This window comes from Pogoniulus pusillus, chromosome 34, assembly GCF_015220805.1.
Source record: "Pogoniulus pusillus isolate bPogPus1 chromosome 34, bPogPus1.pri, whole genome shotgun sequence".
Taxonomy (NCBI): Eukaryota; Metazoa; Chordata; class Aves; order Piciformes; family Lybiidae; genus Pogoniulus; species Pogoniulus pusillus.
Genome location: NC_087297.1, coordinates 639,497 through 656,780, shown reverse-complemented (window position 1 = coordinate 656,780; position 17,284 = coordinate 639,497). Strand labels below are relative to the sequence as shown.

At 48.4% G+C, this 17,284-nt stretch overlaps 1 protein-coding gene across 6 annotated transcripts in view; it reads left to right on the top strand.

The window, feature by feature from the left end:
• The window catches only part of ROCK1 (Rho associated coiled-coil containing protein kinase 1), a 101,468-nt gene that overhangs the window by 45,970 nt on the left and 38,214 nt on the right, over positions 1-17,284 (top strand). For 5 of the 6 annotated variants that reach the window (XR_010308366.1, XR_010308367.1, XM_064170689.1 and 2 more), the window contains 10 exons: positions 2,008-2,152; positions 2,411-2,549; positions 3,407-3,498; positions 3,691-3,850; positions 8,334-8,400; positions 12,637-12,725; positions 14,733-14,781; positions 16,028-16,163; positions 16,506-16,597; positions 16,910-17,156. Coding sequence is in view for 4 of the 6 variants with exons in the window: in XM_064170689.1 (XP_064026759.1) it covers positions 2,008-2,152; positions 2,411-2,549; positions 3,407-3,498; positions 3,691-3,850; positions 8,334-8,400; positions 12,637-12,725; positions 14,733-14,781; positions 16,028-16,163; positions 16,506-16,597; positions 16,910-17,156 (1,216 nt within the window). In the remaining 2 variants the exon portion in view is untranslated. The remainder of the gene's footprint in view (positions 1-2,007; positions 2,153-2,410; positions 2,550-3,406; positions 3,499-3,690; positions 3,851-8,333; positions 8,401-12,636; positions 12,726-14,732; positions 14,782-16,027; positions 16,164-16,505; positions 16,598-16,909; positions 17,157-17,284) is intronic. The other variant, XM_064170690.1, reaches the window with a different exon arrangement.

Below are 17,284 nucleotides of genomic sequence, written 5' to 3'. Positions count from 1 at the left end.
ATTCCTACTCTTTGTGCATGCTGCTCAAGGTCAGGAGTGGCTCTGGTAGTAAGGACTGGCTCAGCTTTCATACTGCTTCCTAGAAAAACTTCCTGAAGTCAGGCGCTTCATCCTCCATAGGTCCTCTGGGCTGTTTAAGGGCTTGGTGTCATCCTGCCCTCATGCCAGCTTCAAGATGAGGGTGCTGGCTGGAGCAGAGGTCAGATTTGTACTGTGGGAGGCTTCCTGTTGTGGTTGCTGCTTTTGGGTTCTGGGTTCTTGGGTGTTGGCTTTTCCACAGGGATGGTGGCAGGACAAGGACAGATGGATGGGGGAGTAGCTCCTGGCTTGGGCTTTTGGCTCACTTGCTGCTGCTTGCTGCTGTGCTTTTGCTGCAGCAGGCTAAGGTCACTGTGCATTGTGTTAGCTCATTTGTATTAAACTCTAATCTTACCTCAGCTCTTTGTCTCAATCCGGAGTGTTTGGGTGTGTGTAACTCTCCCTCAGTGGTGTGCTGTAGGGAAAGGGCTGTGGTGAACCAGCAGGCTTGGCTGTCAGGAGTGAATGTGGAGAACTGAGACTGTTTCCACGTTGTGTGGCGGTAAGGAAAGAGGCAAAGATGCTGAACAAGTCACTGAATCTCAGCTGTACTTGGCAGCCAAATGCTGCTGCAGCAGAAGGGCAAGTCTGAAGGAAGCCAGTTCAGGTGGCCTGGAGTTCTTTGGTTATAAAGCAATATGCTGAGGTCCCTGCAGAAGTTCAGTTCACAGCAGTTTCACACCCTGGTAGCACTGCAGAGAGCTCTCACTGGTTTGTGTCAGCCTGCACTTACACCTGTGCTGCCTGGTGCTTAGTGGAGTCTCTGGTGTGTGCCCTGCCTTCTCAGGGTGTGCCAGGGGCTCTCAGCACTGCTGAGCTGCTTTGCTGAAAACAAAGGGCACCAATGAAAACCACGTGCAGGTTGTACCAGGAGCTGCCTCAAGCTGCACAAGTCCACTTCAGGGGAACAACTGACACAAAATTTGGCTTTATTTTGACTGACTACAGATTTATCTATGGCTGAGTTACTGGTACAGATTTATCTGTGACTGATGATTGAGTTCATTGATGCAGATTTATCTGCAACTGACTGAGTTCATACCAATGAGTAGCTTCCAAATGCAGAAAAACGTTGTGCTGGTGTTTGAGCTGTAAGTGCCCAGCAGGAGAGCAGAGCCTTGCTGTGTGCTGGCACTGCAGAAGCCCTCCTGTGTCAGCATCGTGTTTTGCTTTGCGCTGTTTTGGACAGAGCTTGCTGAGGAGCCTTGAGCCCAGCCCTGGGTTCCTCTGCTCTCCTGAAAGAGGTTTTTCTGAAGGAGGGCCACTGCCCAAGATAGGAGCTTCATTTAGTGCACTCTGGGTTTGCTGCATGTACACCATCAGGTTTGTGTTTCCCTGGTTCTCTGATTTTAGGCACTTGTGTGAGGCTGCTTCAGAGGTGTCTGAATGGCACTGGGAGGAGCTGTGTGGCTGCAGCTTCGGCTGGCTCCAGTGTGGCTGACCCTTTCTTAGAGATGTGAGAGCATCAAATCTTCTTCCTCATCCCTTACCTGTCTTGAAATCTGTCTGCTTAGAAGGCCAAGGCCCTGTCTGCATGTAGTCATGCTGGGATTAAGTATGTTGGGTTGGAGGTGAAAAACTGGTACTTGGCTGACCCTGACCCATTGGTGCCACCAAAGGCTTTCTGTGGTCATGGTCCATCCTGTCACTTGTACTGGCACAAGCAGAGAGGCTAGGCAGGATTCAGAGGACTTAGGTGCAATTCTGATTACTTCTTGGATGTTAAGTGAGGCTTTCAGAGTAGCTTTCGGAGACAGGTCTGGTGCTTTGTTCTGGATTGAGTAGCTTAGAACTGGAGAATGTTGAACCAGCTCTTCAGGAAGGAAGGTCTGCAGGGGAGGTTGTTGTTGATCTGTGGGTGTTGCTTAGGCTGTGTAGACACCAGCTGTGGATCTTACCCTGGGGCTGGCCTCTTCCCTCTCCCTGCAGGAAGGCATGGTACGATGTGACACGGCCGTGGGCACACCAGACTACATCTCCCCTGAGGTGCTGAAGTCCCAGGGTGGTGACGGCTACTATGGGCGAGAGTGTGACTGGTGGTCAGTTGGAGTCTTCTTGTACGAGATGCTTGTGGGTGAGTGGCAGGACCATCAGAATTGACTCCCCTGCTGCCCTAGACTGCCTCTTAAAATCTCTGTTATTTTTAATGGTTTGATTTGTTACTCCTCTGGCATAAGCTGTGGTTTGCTGGTATTTACAGAATATGGTTTGGAAATCCTCTGGCACAGTTCTGAAATGTTTGTCCTTGCCTCTTGTTCACTCAGCTGCTTCTCCAGTTCAAATATCCTGAATCAGACCTACAGCACTTCTGATCTGGGTTTCAATTTTTCAGGTGATACACCATTTTATGCAGATTCTTTGGTTGGCACATACAGTAAGATCATGAACCATAAGAACTCCCTGACTTTCCCTGATGACAATGACATTTCTAAAGAAGCAAAAAACCTTATTTGTGCCTTTTTAACTGATAGGTAAGATTGAAACTTTACTTGAAAGTAGGCCTTCATTAAGATAATTTCTTACGTTGAAATAATGTGGGGGTGTGTATATATCTATATATCTATATTAGTTTGATGTGGGTTTCTAAACCACTCAGCAGAAGCAGGTATTTGGGAGAGGAGTCTCCACTAGTGGTTGCTGCTCCTTATGGTAGTAGTATATATACTGGGTGAAGGGAAATGCTGCTGCCCTGAATAGATCTGGCATGTAAATGTAGTCTGAGTACGAAGTGTTTGTCCCTAGTAGCAGCTGCTGCTACCTTGGTTGCACAGTGGTTGGAAGTGTGCAAAGTAGATTATTTTGCATAAAGCTGAAGCAAATGATGCATTTTAGGAGTGCCTTGAGCTCTTAGTGGGCAACCAGGATCAGGGTGGAGCCAGTACAGAGGATGCCCACCTGGAGAGTGGCTGTTAGGTCTCTTGCACTTCGTCAGGACTCCTACTGTAGCTGACAACTGTTGCTGCAGAGGAGGGGGCTGCAGCACTGCCTGGGCTGTCTGGGAGCCATCAGCATGGAGAAAATGGCCCTTAGCTGCTGCTTGGCAGCTGCCTGGCCAGTCTGTGATGGTGGAAACAGCAGCAGAAGGGCTTGGCTTGGGCCAGTCTTAGAGCTAGTGTTCAGAGAATTGTTTTGGTTGGGAAAGACCCTTAAGATCATCAAGTCCAACCACTAACCCAGCGCTGCCAAGTCCACATCTGCACAGCTTTTAAATGCCTCTAGGGATGGACACTCAACCACTACCTCAGAGAGGTAGTTTGTTGCCTGTGTGGCGATGCCTTGAGCTGAGCCTTCCCCCAGAGTGATGCTTGTGTTCCTCTGCTGCTCGCAGGGAGGTGCGGCTGGGCCGCAATGGTGTGGAGGAGATCAAGCGTCACCTCTTCTTCAAGAACGACCAGTGGGCCTGGGAGACCCTCAGAGACAGTGAGTGTGCTGCCTGGCTGCGGGCAGGCAGCTGCCCCACCTGCTGCTCCTTTGCCTTGCACTGGCAATGCTCATTTACTCTCCACTAAGGGAAGAGGTTTTCTTGGACACCGAGGAGAAGCCCCCCCAGTTCTCGCCTGTGCCTCTGGGTAATGCACTGATCGTTGGCATCCAACTCTGCTTTTTTCCTAGCTGTAGCACCAGTGGTGCCTGACTTGAGCAGTGACATTGACACCAGTAACTTTGATGATCTGGAAGAGGACAAAGGAGAGGAAGAAACCTTTCCCATACCAAAAGCATTCGTGGGCAACCAGCTTCCTTTTGTAGGATTTACCTACTACAGCAACCGTCGGTATGTACGCAGGGAGCAGGCTGGGGGGGCTGCTGGCAGCACTGCTCCTGGCTTACCATCCAGTACCTAGAGCCAGGCATTTACAGATTTAGTGGCAATTCCAAATCTTAGCAGGTGGTACTCCTTTGGCACTTGGATAACTACAGTCAGTACTTGAAACATCACACTGAGCTTGCAGGAGCTAAGAAAGAAAAGCCAACTCTGGCTGCTGCTGGGCAGCAGAGCACTGAATTGTGTCTAGAGTCATGGACCAGGGATTTAGAGAGTCATAGACTGCGTCAGGTTGGAAGAGACCCTCAAAGGTTGTCTTGTCCAACCCCCCTGCACTCAGCGGAAACACTGCCAACCAGAGCAGGCTGCCCAGGGCCACATCCAGTCTGATCTTGAATGTCTCCAGGCACAGGGCCTAAACCACATCCCTGGGCAGCCTGTGCCAGTATTTGACTACTCACTGTGCAGAACTTCCTCCTGATGTCCAACCTAAATCTCCCCTGCTCCAGTTGGAAACCATTGCCCTCATCCTGTCCCCACAGGCCTTTCTGAACAGTCCCTCCCCAGCTCTCCTGTGGCCCCTTCAGGTGTTGGAGGGCTGCACTAAGGTCTGCCTTTTAAGGTCTCTCTTCTGCAGACTGAGCAGCCACAACGCTCTCAGCCTGTTACCACGGGGGAGGTTCTTCAGCCCTCTGATCATCTTGGTGACCTCCTCTGGGCCTCCTCTATTAGGTCCATGTCTCTCTTGTGTTGGGAGCCCCATAGCTGGACATAGCACTGCATATGAGGTCTCCTCAGAGGAGAGGGGCAGAATCCCCTCTCTGAACCTGCTTTGATGCAGCCCAGGGTATAGTTCAGGGGAGATGTGAATGTCTCTTTGGCTTACTGTGATTGACCGATCCTGAGCTGGATCTGGAGGCTCCAGGCTTGACATCAGTGTTGTAGCATGGGATCAGCCAAACCCTGGCTTTCTAGAAATACAATTTTTTCCACTTCTCTGTTATCTGCTTGATAATTTTGTGCCCTCTCTTTTTGTTCCTTTCAAAGTATCAACCACTGCAGAGTGAGATTGCGATGCCATACATCTTCCACTGTGCCTTAGAACTTAGAAGGCTTTAAATTGCATCACTTTAAATTGCATCACTTTAAATTACATCACTTAAAATCATATTTGTGCTTTTGAAAGCTGGGAAGGGACTTTACACAAGACCTTGTTGTGACAGGATGAGGAGCAATGGATTGAAGCTCGAGTAGGAGAGACTTAGACTGGAAACTAGGAAGTGAGGGTGGTGAGACACTGGCACAGGTTGCCCAGGGAGGTTGTGGCTGCCCTCTCCCTAGAGGTGTTGAAGGCCAGGCTTGTCTGGGACCTAGAGCAACCCAGGCTGGTGGGAGGTGTCCCTGCCCATGGCAGGGGGTTGGGTCTGGATGATCTTTGATATCTCTTCCAACCTAAATCACTTTATGAATCTCTGTGTCTCCTGTAGCCACCAAGGACAGCTGCATCTACACGCTGAACTCCTGACAACTTTCCCTCTCCTTGAAAGCTGCTGTCAGTGAGGCTTACAATGGGCTAAAGCTTCTAGTACCTCCTGTCAGCTAGGGAAAGGCTAGGAAAGCCTTAAAGGAAATAAACCTGAGGCTCATCCTTGTCTAGGAGAGGAGCCACTTACCCAAGCCTGCAGTTAAATTCTCTTCCACCCCTATTGCTTCCTGCATAGTAAAGCACAGAAGGACTTACAAACTTTGTGTGCAGCTGTGAGAGTTCAGCAGCTCAGAAACTTCAGCTGCTCCTCTGGTTTTAGGCTAGCAAGTTGAAAATCTGGAGTTTTGCCTTGCAGGGAGGTTTTGGACATAGTGAGAAGCTCGGACTGCACAGAGAGACTTCTCTGACCCTCTTCATTCTTAGGGGGACAGCCTCAGGAGCTTAGAGCACTAAGTGTATTTTGTTGTCTCTGAAGAACTCTGCTATTAAATACCATCATAACTGCGTAGGCTTGCTAGAAATGAAGTGGTGTCCTAAAACGGAGTTTTGTCTCCAATCCTCTGTTGGTGTGACAGCCTGGAAATGCCTGAAGCCACCATCCAGACTTGCCAAGGCTGCCACCCTCATCTTATCCCTTTTTTGCACTCAAAGAGTTCAAACATTAGGAGGATGACACATTCAGAAGAACACTGCAGATTTGTCTGCACTCTCCTTTGTTTTCACCCTATTCATGTGCAGTGCAGAGCGTGAGGACAGAAGCCTTGCATGTGCTCTGGTGTCTGTCCTTAGAGGAATGGCTGCCCTGGAGCAGACAGCACTTGCTCCAGCTCTAACCCCAGGGATAGGGATCTTTGTTATCCCACCTAGGGCAGACTTTGGAACACTGCAGCTCTGTCTGGCTTGAGTTCTGCTTGGATTCTGGTGGAGTTGGTGCTATGCCTGCTTGAGTATCATGGTCTGGCTGCCCACAGCCCTGCTGGGCACACTGGGATAGCTCATGGTTCTGGAGGCAGCAAGCCCTTCTCTGTAGGCAGCTGCCCAATTCCTCTGCCAGTTCCTCTGCCAAGCCAGTCCCCATGATATCTGGGGAGTCCTGGCAGTCAGGTGAAGTCTCTCATGCCTGGAAAAAGGGAACCATTGTGCACCCATGTTTGAAAAGGGTAAAGAAGATCTACGGCCCTGTCAGCCTCACTTTTGTGCCTGGGGAAAACATGGGAACAGATCCTCCTAGAACTCTGATAGGGCAATGGAGGACAGGGAGATGATTCAAGCCAGCCAGCACAACTTCCATGGCTTTCTTCTATGGAGGAAGGCTGAAGGGTTGCTCAGTCTGTAGAAAAGAAGGCTCTGGGGAGACCTTCTTGTGGCCTCTCAGTACTTAAAGGGACCTATAAGGAGGATGGGGACAGTCTTTTCAGCAGGGCCTGTTGTGACAGGACAGGGGGTGGGGAGTTAGACCAAAGAGGGAGATTCAGACTGCAGAGAAGGAGGAAATGTTTGACACAGATTGGTGAGACCCTGACCCAGGTTACCCAGAGAAGTGGGAGCTGCCCCATCCCTGGAACCATTGCAGGCCAGGTTGTATGGGGCTGTGAGCAACTTGCTCTAGTTGGGGATCTCCCTGCTGACTGCAGAGGGGTTGGACTGGATGACCTTTAAAGGTCCCTTCCAACCCAAAGCTTTCTGTGATTTTATGGCTGTTAGTTGCTTGTCTGGAAGCAGTCTTGATGCTTACTCTGACCATGGCTGTGGAAATGTCTTTTATTTTACCTTCCATGATCTTTTGGAGAGGCTTTTGTGGAAACAAAACAGTAGATCAGAACTGTAGAATGTCTGAGGTTAGAAGGGGCCTCAGAGATCATCTACTGCAACCCTCCTGCCATGGGCAGGGATGCCTCTCATCTAGTCTTGGTTGCCCGAGGCCTCATCCAATCTGGCCTTATGAGGTTCTGAGCAACCATCATCTCCAAGGCTCTTTCTTCAGTGCTGCTCTCAACCCACTCTGTGTCCAGCCTGGATTTGTGCCTGGAACTGGCCCATCCCAGCTGCAGGACCTTGCACTGTGACTTGTTGAACCTCATGCATTTGGCACTGGCCCACACCTCAAGCCTGTCAAGATCCTCCTGGATGCTATCCCTGCTCTCAAGAGAGTCCAGTACCACGCAGCTTGGTGTGAGCAGCTGCTTGCATGAGGGGTTCTCAACCCAACTGGCCATGTTTGCTGACAAAGATGGTAAAGAGCCCTGGACCCAGGACAGACCCCTGAGGGACACCACCTGTCAGTGGTCACCACCTGGCTATGGAGTAGTCCATCCATCAGGTACACACCTCTCCACCTTAGAGACAAGATGTGTCCATCCTCCTCGGCTAGGGTGCTGGAGAACCTTCCCTTGCGCAGGCTGCTGCAGTCAGCGCAGTGCTGAGCCAAGCACAGCAGACGCAACACCGCAGGGGGCTGCAGATGCTCTTTGGTCTTTATTCATCTGCCCTGTGGGAGGCAGGGCACAGGGAGCCGCTGTCTTCAGAAAGCACTGGCCCAGGCGGAGAAGGCTGCCTTCGGGGCAGACCTGGCGTGTGTGGAACTCTTGGTAACCTCGGTGGAAGTTACACAACCTCTGCAAGACTTCGCTTCGTTGCTGCTACTTGTGGCATAAGTGCCCGAGTAAATATTTATGGGAGGGAGGCCAAGGAGAGTGTTGTAACCATGGCAAACAAAGACTGCTTTTTTAAATGGTTATTAAAACAAACTGATCCAGTTAAGATTTGGCAGAAATCCTTTTTGCTGGTTGTCTTCTACTGCAGTTTTCTGCATTGCTCTTTACAATAAGCACTGTGAGGCTGCCAGTTAAATGTACTTGAGGCTGTAAGTATAATCAATAAATCATCTTAGTATTTGGCTGTCCACATTTTGGAGAAAAAACTCATTCAAGTTGTGCTTTATGACCTGTTTTCATGACCTTTCTTTTAAGCAGCTCCTCAAATGAAGCCCTTCCCCTGTCATTGCAGGTACTTAGATGTCTCTGCAGAGAACTCCAACGACAACAGGACAGGCTCCGGCGTGGACAAGAGTGTGGTATGGCTCACTGCTCCCCAGCCCCTGAGGTCCTAGCAGAGAATCACTCTTAGAGATGGGAATGAACTGTTTGAGTTCTACACCAGACAAACCATTTCAGTTCTTGCAATAGAGGCCATCCACATGGACACTGGAACTGTTGGTTATGCTTACTGCAGAAGAGACTTTCAGGTCATCGTGTGACATTGGCTTTCCTGAGCTGCATGCTCTGGGGAGCTGGAGTCACAACTCTGAGCTTTAGAAATGCCAAAGCGTTTGTGCAGTGCTTCTGGAGGGCCACCATGACCCCAGGGCGTGCTGGCTGTTCGGCAGCCCTGGAAGCTGCACCTGAGTGTGATGGGAAACTTGCAGTAACCTGCAGTTTAACTCTGGAGCTGCTCTGCCTGAGAGCTCAGTGGGAGAGGTGGCCAATCACACAGCCAGCCTGGGCATTCTGCCCCTTCCCAACTGCCCCCAGGAGCTGTTAGGAATATGACCGTGCTTTGGTTTGGTTTAGAGCAGAAGAGAAGCAGACCCTGGGTACGTTCCCTCTTCTCTTCAGCTTGCAGTGGTAAGGTGTTAGTGCTCTGTGGTTCTACCCAGAGAGCTTGCAAAGGGCAGGGGAATTGGTTACTCCTTTGTTGGGCTACCTGAAGTTAGTGAACACTGAAGTGCATTCATTTCTTTCTCTGTGTTGATGTGTTCCATACATTTTGTTTTCCTCACCAGCCCTTGGCTGTCCAGAGAAGCAAAGACAGCCCTGTAAATATTTGCAGACCCCTAAAGCTGTGTGCTGGCCTTTGGTGGACTTCGAAGAGAGCTAATGAATGGCCTTGGCTCAGCTGGTGGCACACAGGCATCTGCATGGAGTTAACCCTCAAGGGTCCCGTCCCTGTTGCTAGCTGTGTTTGAATGTCTTTGTGGGTCCGGGGAGGTGAGGCTCTGGAAGGATTTGAGTGGTTTAGGGAGGCTTAACTAATTCTGTCTTTACTGTGAGATATTTTTACCCCACAGTTCTTTCTCAGCTGTTTTTCTTTCATTCCATGCTGCAATGCCAACGGTAATGTTCATACATGGTTAGCAACTTAAATTAGTTCTGCAAGTAGAACATGAGAAGCTACCTGCTCTGTCTGCCTTTTGTCCTGGGGCTGAGTATCTTCTGGGAGGGACCCAGGGCCAAACACTTCCAAGAAATTCATTGTGCTTTGCAAGTGGGTAAAACGACACAGAACCAGCCCAGGAAGATGGGCACCAAGAGATTCCAGAATCCTTTACCCTAACTTCAAAGCTCTGTGAAGATCTGATTCCTTGTCTTGGTTTGGCACTACCATAACCACCTGCAAACACTTTGGGTAGGAAGAAAGAGGCAAGTGCAGATTCTTTTGCACTGGGTCTTTGGTTTCCTTCATTGCTCAGGGTGCAGAACCACACACAGTGTGCCATGGTGATTAAAACAAAGCAGAGTAGCAGCTCCCGAGGGATCTTCCTTGGCTTCTCTGCTGTAGGAACACTTTTCCATAGTTCTTCCCTGTCCTATGTCCCACTCAAAATGCTAAGAACACCTTAAAAGATAAAGAAGTGCTTTTATTCTGCCTTCCTTGTATCTGGGAGTTGCTGAAGGAATTGCTTAGTCTGCTTCTCAGTCAGCCTGTTGGCTCCTGCTGGTGAAATGAGAGTGCAGCACTGTGAGGGCATCCAGAGACAGAAAGGAGCACGAGGAGTCAGCAGAGGACCAAACTTGCAGGAGTCAGTACAGAAATGTACCTCAGTTAGCAGAGGGCTTTTTGGGCCTCTTCACAGAATCACAGAATGGTGTGAGCTGGAAGAGACGCTTGGAGATCATCTCCTCCCGCTCCCTGCTCAGGGATGTTTGTGTATAGCAGGGCACACAGGAACATGTCCAGGTTTTGAAAGTGCTCTGAGAAGGAGGCTCCACAGCCTTTCCAGACAGCCTGCCCCAGAGCTCTGGCTCCCTCAGGGAAGAAGTTTCTCCTTAAGCTCAGGTCCAACCTCCTGTGTTCTAGTCTGCACCCACTGCCCCTTGTCCTGTCACTGGGCACCACTGGAAAGAGCCCAGCCCCATCCTCACGACCTCCATCCTTTAGCTCTTGCTGAGCACTGAGAAGCTCTTCTCCAGACTAAGGAGCCTCAGGGCTCTCAGTTTCTCTTCATCACAGTGATACTCCAGGCCCCTCAGCATCTTTGTGGCTCTTTCCAGTGCCTCTTGAACTGGGGACCCCAGAACTCCAGATGTGGCCTCATCAGGGCAGAGTAGAGGAGCAGGAGAACCTCCCTTGACCTTCTTAGTGCACCCCAGGAGACCCTTTGCTTTCTTGGCCACAAGGGCACTTTGCTGGCTCATGGGGAACTTGTCCACCAGCACTCCCAGGTCCTTCTCCCCAGAGCTGCTTCCCAGCACGTCCCCCCTCAGCTGGCCTGGGGCAGGAGGTTGTTTCTCCCCAGGGGCAGGACTCTACACTTGCCCTTGTTGAACTTGATGAGGTTCAGTTCTGCTCAGCTTTCCAGCCTGTCCAGGTCACTCTGGATGGCAGCACATCCTGAAGGGGTTGTCAGCCACTTCTCCCAGTTCTGTGGCATCAGCAGACTGGATGGGAGTCCATCCTGTCCCCTCATCCAGGTCACTGGTGACTATATTGAGCAAGGCTGGACCCAGTCCTGACCCTGTGCAGCCTGTCTAGTAGGGCTCTAAAATGAGTAACCAAGAACTGCAGGAGCAGTTGCCTCAAAGCTTCTTTATCCTTCATTTTGGTACATTAACTCTGGTCTCTTTTTACTGAAGTGAGAGGTGGCCTTTAAATCTTCTTACCTCCTATTTCTAAGTGTTTCATAGTAAGGAGATGACTGTGTTGGGTAGTGTTCCTCTTTCCTTTCTTCTCAGAGTTTAGATTTAGAGGCTATTTCTCTGGCTTTTGGCTACAGCCAAAACTGTCCTGTGATGTTGGAGTGGGACTGTGTGTGTGGAGAGCCAGTAGTGGGTCCATACTGTAAGAGTGCAGAGAGCTCTTGCAGGCAAACAGCATGTGCTGGACAGTGCTGTTCTGTTAGTGCTTGAACTTTGTGGCTGCTTTCAAATGCTGAGCCAGTGCTAGCTGTGAGCATTGTCTCTGACTAAATGCACATTGAGAACATTTTCTCTCCAGTGCAAGAAGCTAAGTCCTGCATGTTCTTTACCTAACACAAATAATCTTCTCAGAGTCCCAGGTGGTGCCGAGAGCATCCACACTCACATGGGCAGCACTTCCTTGTGGTGATCACGTCCCAGTATGGCTACACAGCTACAAACAGTACTGGAGACATGTGGACAATCCAGAATAAGACTTTGTGTAGCAACAACTTTAGATCAAGTGTCCAAGTTACAGAGAGCTTTGAAAATGTTACCTGTTAGCTACTGATGCTAAAACCCAACCCAACCCCCCAGCTTACACTGGCACAATCCCCCCAAGTACAAGTTTTCTGAGTGTTTATGTACCACCTCTGAAAGTTTCACTGCTCTGCTTCTGGCTCTGGTTCTGCTCCCTGAACTTTGTGAGAGATTGAAGATGCTTCAGCAGATGCAGGTGATGTTCGTGCTAGGAAAAACAAGCTGAGACTAATTGCACTGCTTGGCACTAATATCTCTTGTCTGATTCTGAAGATATTTAAACCAAAGAGGATTTGACTTAGCCCTCACAGATTCACAGACTGCATTGGGTTGGAAGGGACCCTCAAAGGTCATCCTGTCCAACCCTTCTGCACTCCTCAAAGACACCTCCAGATAGATCAGGCTGCCCAGGGCCACATCCAGTCTGGTCTTGGATGTCTCCAGGGATGGGGCCTCAACCACATCCCTGGATCCAGTATTTCATCACCCTCACTGCAGAACTTCCTCCTGATGTCCATCCTAATTATGCCCTGCTCCAGTTCCAAACTGTTGCCCTCAGCCTGTCCCCACAGGCCCTCCTGAACAATCCTTCCCAAGCCTGCCTGGAGGTCCTCTTCAGACATTGAAATGCAGCTCTAAGGTCTAACTTTTGTCAGAACTATTCAGAACCCCAGAGTGTGACGTGTGTGCATATGGCAGAGCTGTGCAGTGTTAAAGCTGCTTCTTGTAATAAACATGTCTGGAGTTTTTGGGGTGGGATCCCATATCCCTCAGGTAAAACTCCAGTGTGAATAAGCTGATAGCAGAGAAGCAGCAGTGAATGTTCTGGAATATTTAAGTTTTAAATTTTAATGCATGTTCTTTCATGCTTATAGCTGGAAAATATGCAGAAGATGATCTATGAGTTGGAAGAACAACTACATAATGAAATGCAGTTGAAAGATGAAATGGAGCAGAAGTGCAGGTGAGACTTGGAACTGTTATTTGCATCATGTAGATACATCCAGCACTTCAGCTCTGGATTTCTGCTGCAGACACTACCTGAATAACACCAACAGTGCTTCTGGAGTTCTCCAGGGAGGTTCCAGACACAAGTTTAAGTCATTTAAAACAATACTTTAATTGTCTCCTTGAATATAGTATGAAAAAAATGTTCTGTTTTCACTGGCACTCAGGGGGCACCTTTCTGAGATAATAGCTCTGAGTTCAGGTGTCTTGCTGAACAAAGATGCTTTGAAAAACCATGAAACAGACATGTGAGTGTCTGTATGCATCTATGTGCACACACATACATGTGTCTGTATGCATATATGTGCACACATACGTGTGTCTGTGCATAAATGTGCACACATAGCTGTGTATGCATATATGTACACACACATGTGTCTGTATGCATATATGTGCACACATACATGTGTCTGTATGCATATATGTACACACATAGCTGTGTGTGCACGTATGCATATATGTACACACACATACATGTGTCTGTATGCATATATGTGCACACATACATGTGTCTGTATGCATATACATACACATACATGTGTCTGTATGCATATGTGCACACACATACATGTGTCTATGCATATATGAACACACATAGCTGTGTATGCATGTATGCATATATGTGCACGCACACACATGTGTCTGTATGCATACATGAACACACATAGCTGTGTATACATATATGTGCACACACATACATGTGTCTGTATGCATACATGAACACACATAGCTGTGTATGCATATATGTGCACACACATACAGGTGTCTGTATGCATACATGAACACACATAGCTGTGTATGCATATATGTGCACACACATACAGGTGTCTGTATGCATACATGAACACACATAGCTGTGTATGCATATATGTGCACACACATACATGTGTCTGTATGCATACATGAACACACATAGCTGTGTATGCATATATGTGCACACACATACATGTGTCTGTATGCATACATGAACACACATAGCTGTGTATGCATATATGTGCACACACATACATGTGTCTGTATGCATACATGAACACACATAGCTGTGTATGCATATATGTGCACACACATACATGTGTCTGTATGCATACATGAACACACATAGCTGTGTATGCATATATGTGCACACACATACATGTGTCTGTATGCATATATGTGCACACACATGTGTCTGTACGCATGCACATATGCACACACACGTAGATGTGTGTGCATGCATTTATGTACACACACATATATCTCTACATATGCATATATCTATATGTGGGGCATATATTGGATTATTGGAAAGGACCTTCCAAGGGTATCTTGTCCAAGCCCCTTTCAGGCAGCAGGGATGACTTCAACCACATCAGGCTGCCCAGGGACACATCCAGTCTGATCTTGAATGTCTCCAGGGACAGGGTCTTGACCACAGTTTTGGGCAGCCTGTTCCAGTGTCTCTGCACCCTCACCCTCTGCACCCTCACTGTGCAGAGCTTCCTACTGATGTCCAACCTAACTCTGCCCTGCTCCAGTTTCAAACTTTTGCCTCTTCCTCTCCCCACATTCCCTTCTGAACAGTCCTTCCCCAGCTCTCTTGTTGTAGCCCCCTTCAGGTACTGGTAGGCTTCTGTAATCTTCCTGGAGCCTTCTCTTCTCCAGGCTGAGCAGCCCCAACTCCCTCAGCCTGTGGCTGGCATATTCTTGTGTTAAGGCTAACCTGTTCTGCACATGCAGTTTGTGTATTTCCAGGTTAAGGCAGAAAATGGTGACCTGAAGTGCTTAGAATGGGCAGCAAAAGATACATTTTCCAGATTATTTCCACTGATCAGGATTCTCTTCCACTTCAGATGTTTCTTACCAAACAGCTTTAGGCAAAACACAGAAGTTCACTTCATTAACTGTCAAATCACTTCACTAGAAACCCACTCTGTGTAAGGTGTCTTTCTCAAACCCAACTTAAGTGACTTTGGTTTATTTTCAGATCTTCTAACCTCAAGCTAGACAAGATAATGAAGGAACTGGATGAAGAGGTAATTTTTTTTCCTCACTGAAGCCTTCTTATTTAGGTAAAGAATGTGGATAGTGCTTTTGTTATTGAAGAGATTCCTTCTTGGATCCAATCTGAGAGCAAGCCACCACAGTTCAGTGTGCGGCACTGGGAGATACCTTTTTGTTTGCACATAGGTTTACAACCTTTTGTTTTCTGCAAGTCATGCTGAAACTGTGCTTAGCCTTGGTCATCACAACATCTCTGGAGTCTTATCAAAATCAGCTGCTCTAGAATTCAGTGTACAGCTGATTTGCTATTGAGCCCTTACATTGTCTCATAGCAATGTGAACAGTTGCTTACATCTAACCACAGTAACGATAACTTCTAATCATATTCATGGTAACTCTTCCAGTAATTCCATACGTTGGTCATGGAGAAAGTAAAAAAGCCAAAAAACCTTTTCAAGGAAGCCAGAAACTCATCATAGAATCAACCAGGTTGGAAGAGACCTCCAAGCTCATCCAGCCCAACCTAGCACCCAGCACTATCCAATCAACCAGACCATGGCACTAAGTGCCCCATCCAGGCTTTGCTTCAACACCTCCAGGGATGGTGACTCCACCATCTCCCTGGGCAGCCCATTCCAATGCCAATCACTCTCTTTGCCAACAACTTCCTCCTAAATCCAGCCTGAACCTGCCCTGGCACAATTTGAGACTGTGTTCCCTTGTTCTGTTGCTGGTTGCCTGGCAGCAGAGCCCAACCCCTCCTGGCTACAGCCTCCCTGCAGGCAGCTGCAGGCAGCAATGAGCTCTGCCCTGAGCCTCCTCTGCTGCAGGCTGCACCCCCCCAGCTCCCTCAGCCTCTCCTCACAGGGCTGTGCTCCAGGCTCCTCCCCAGCCTTGCTGCCCTTCTCTTGACACCTTCCAGCACCTCAATATTTCTCTTGAATTGAAGACCCTAGAGCTGGGCACAGCACTCGAGGTGCAGAATAACCTCCCTCATCATGCTAGCCACACTATTTCTGATATGGGCCAGGATGCCATTGGCTGTCTTGGCCACCTGGGCACACTGCTGGCTCATGTTCAGCTACTATCTACCAGTACCCTGGAAGGCCTCAGTTTCCTTGATTAATTAGTTTCAGGGACACTGGCTCAGGGTGCTGGACCAGTTCATTTAAGCTCTCTTCTTACCCTGAAAGGTTGGACTGGATGATGCTTGAGGTGCCTTCCAACCTGGTATTCTATCGATCTGTGAATCACTCCTTAAAATGCTTTTAACTGTAGGGAAACCAAAGAAAGAGCTTGGAGTCAACAGTGTCTCAGATGGAGAAGGAAAAGATGGTGCTGCAGCATAAGATAAACGAGTACCAAAGGAAGATGGAGCAAGAGAACGAGAAGAGGCGGAACGTGGAAAACGAAGGTACACCAAGTGGGCAGCCCTGGCACTGATCCAGCAGATGAGGTGTTCTGGGCAATCAGTTACTGCTGTAGTACCTCAGGTGCTGTGCTTAGAGGGATCTTTTCAAATAATGGGCACAAATGTTGAGTTTGATTTTATAGAAACACACCATTATTGGCCTTGTTTTCAAACTCTGTCTTCAGTGGTTTGTGGTAGTGTTCTGCAAGCTTGGGCTTTGACCTAAAATGTAGAGGAGAAGCAAAAAGCCAGCAAAAGACCTGTTCTGAGCATCTTTGTGTGAGAACAAATCCAAAGTAAGGATTTTTTAAGATCTGATCTGTGAATGATGTCATTTCTCTTTAGTGTCCACATTGAAAGATCAGATGGAAGACCTGAAAAAGATCAGTCAGCATTCGCAGGTTACAAATGAGAAGATAGCACAGCTGCAGAAACAGGTGTGGTGTTTCTCTTCTTTACCTTCATGATTTCTTAGATTTGAAAAGTAATGGGGAACAACCTCACAGGTTGCCCAGGGAGGTGGTTGAGTCCCATCCCTGGAAATGGGGAGACTCAACAGGGCTCTGGGCAACCGGATCTAGTTGAGGATGTCCCTGCTGACTCCAGGTGGGGTTGGACTGCATAACCTTCAGAGGTCCCTTCCAACCATTCTACAGTTCTGTGGTTCTGTCATTCTCTGATTCAGACAGAGCAAAACTGGTCTCACTGTTTTTTATCCTTGAGAATCTTGTCTGTTTTATTTTAAACAGCTAGAAGAAGCCAACGATTTGCTGAGGACAGAATCGGATACAGCAGCAAGACTGAGGAAGGGTAACACAGAAATGAGCAAGTCGTTGAGTCAGGTAGAATCACTCAACAGAGAACTGCAGGAAAGGTGCAGAGTTCTAGAAAGCATAAAACTGCAGGTGGAGAAAGATTATTACCAGCTGCAAGCAGCTTTAGAGTCAGAACGGAGGGACAAGAGCCATGGATCGGAAATGATTGGAGAGCTGCAGGGTAAGTCTTGTACAGTGCTGCTTTACCAAAAGAGCTCTGGTAGCTCTGCTTGATTGAATAAAGCATGGGTGCATAGAGGGAGGAAGGGGAGCTGCAAACCCAGGGGGCTTAATAGGACAGTTTCACAA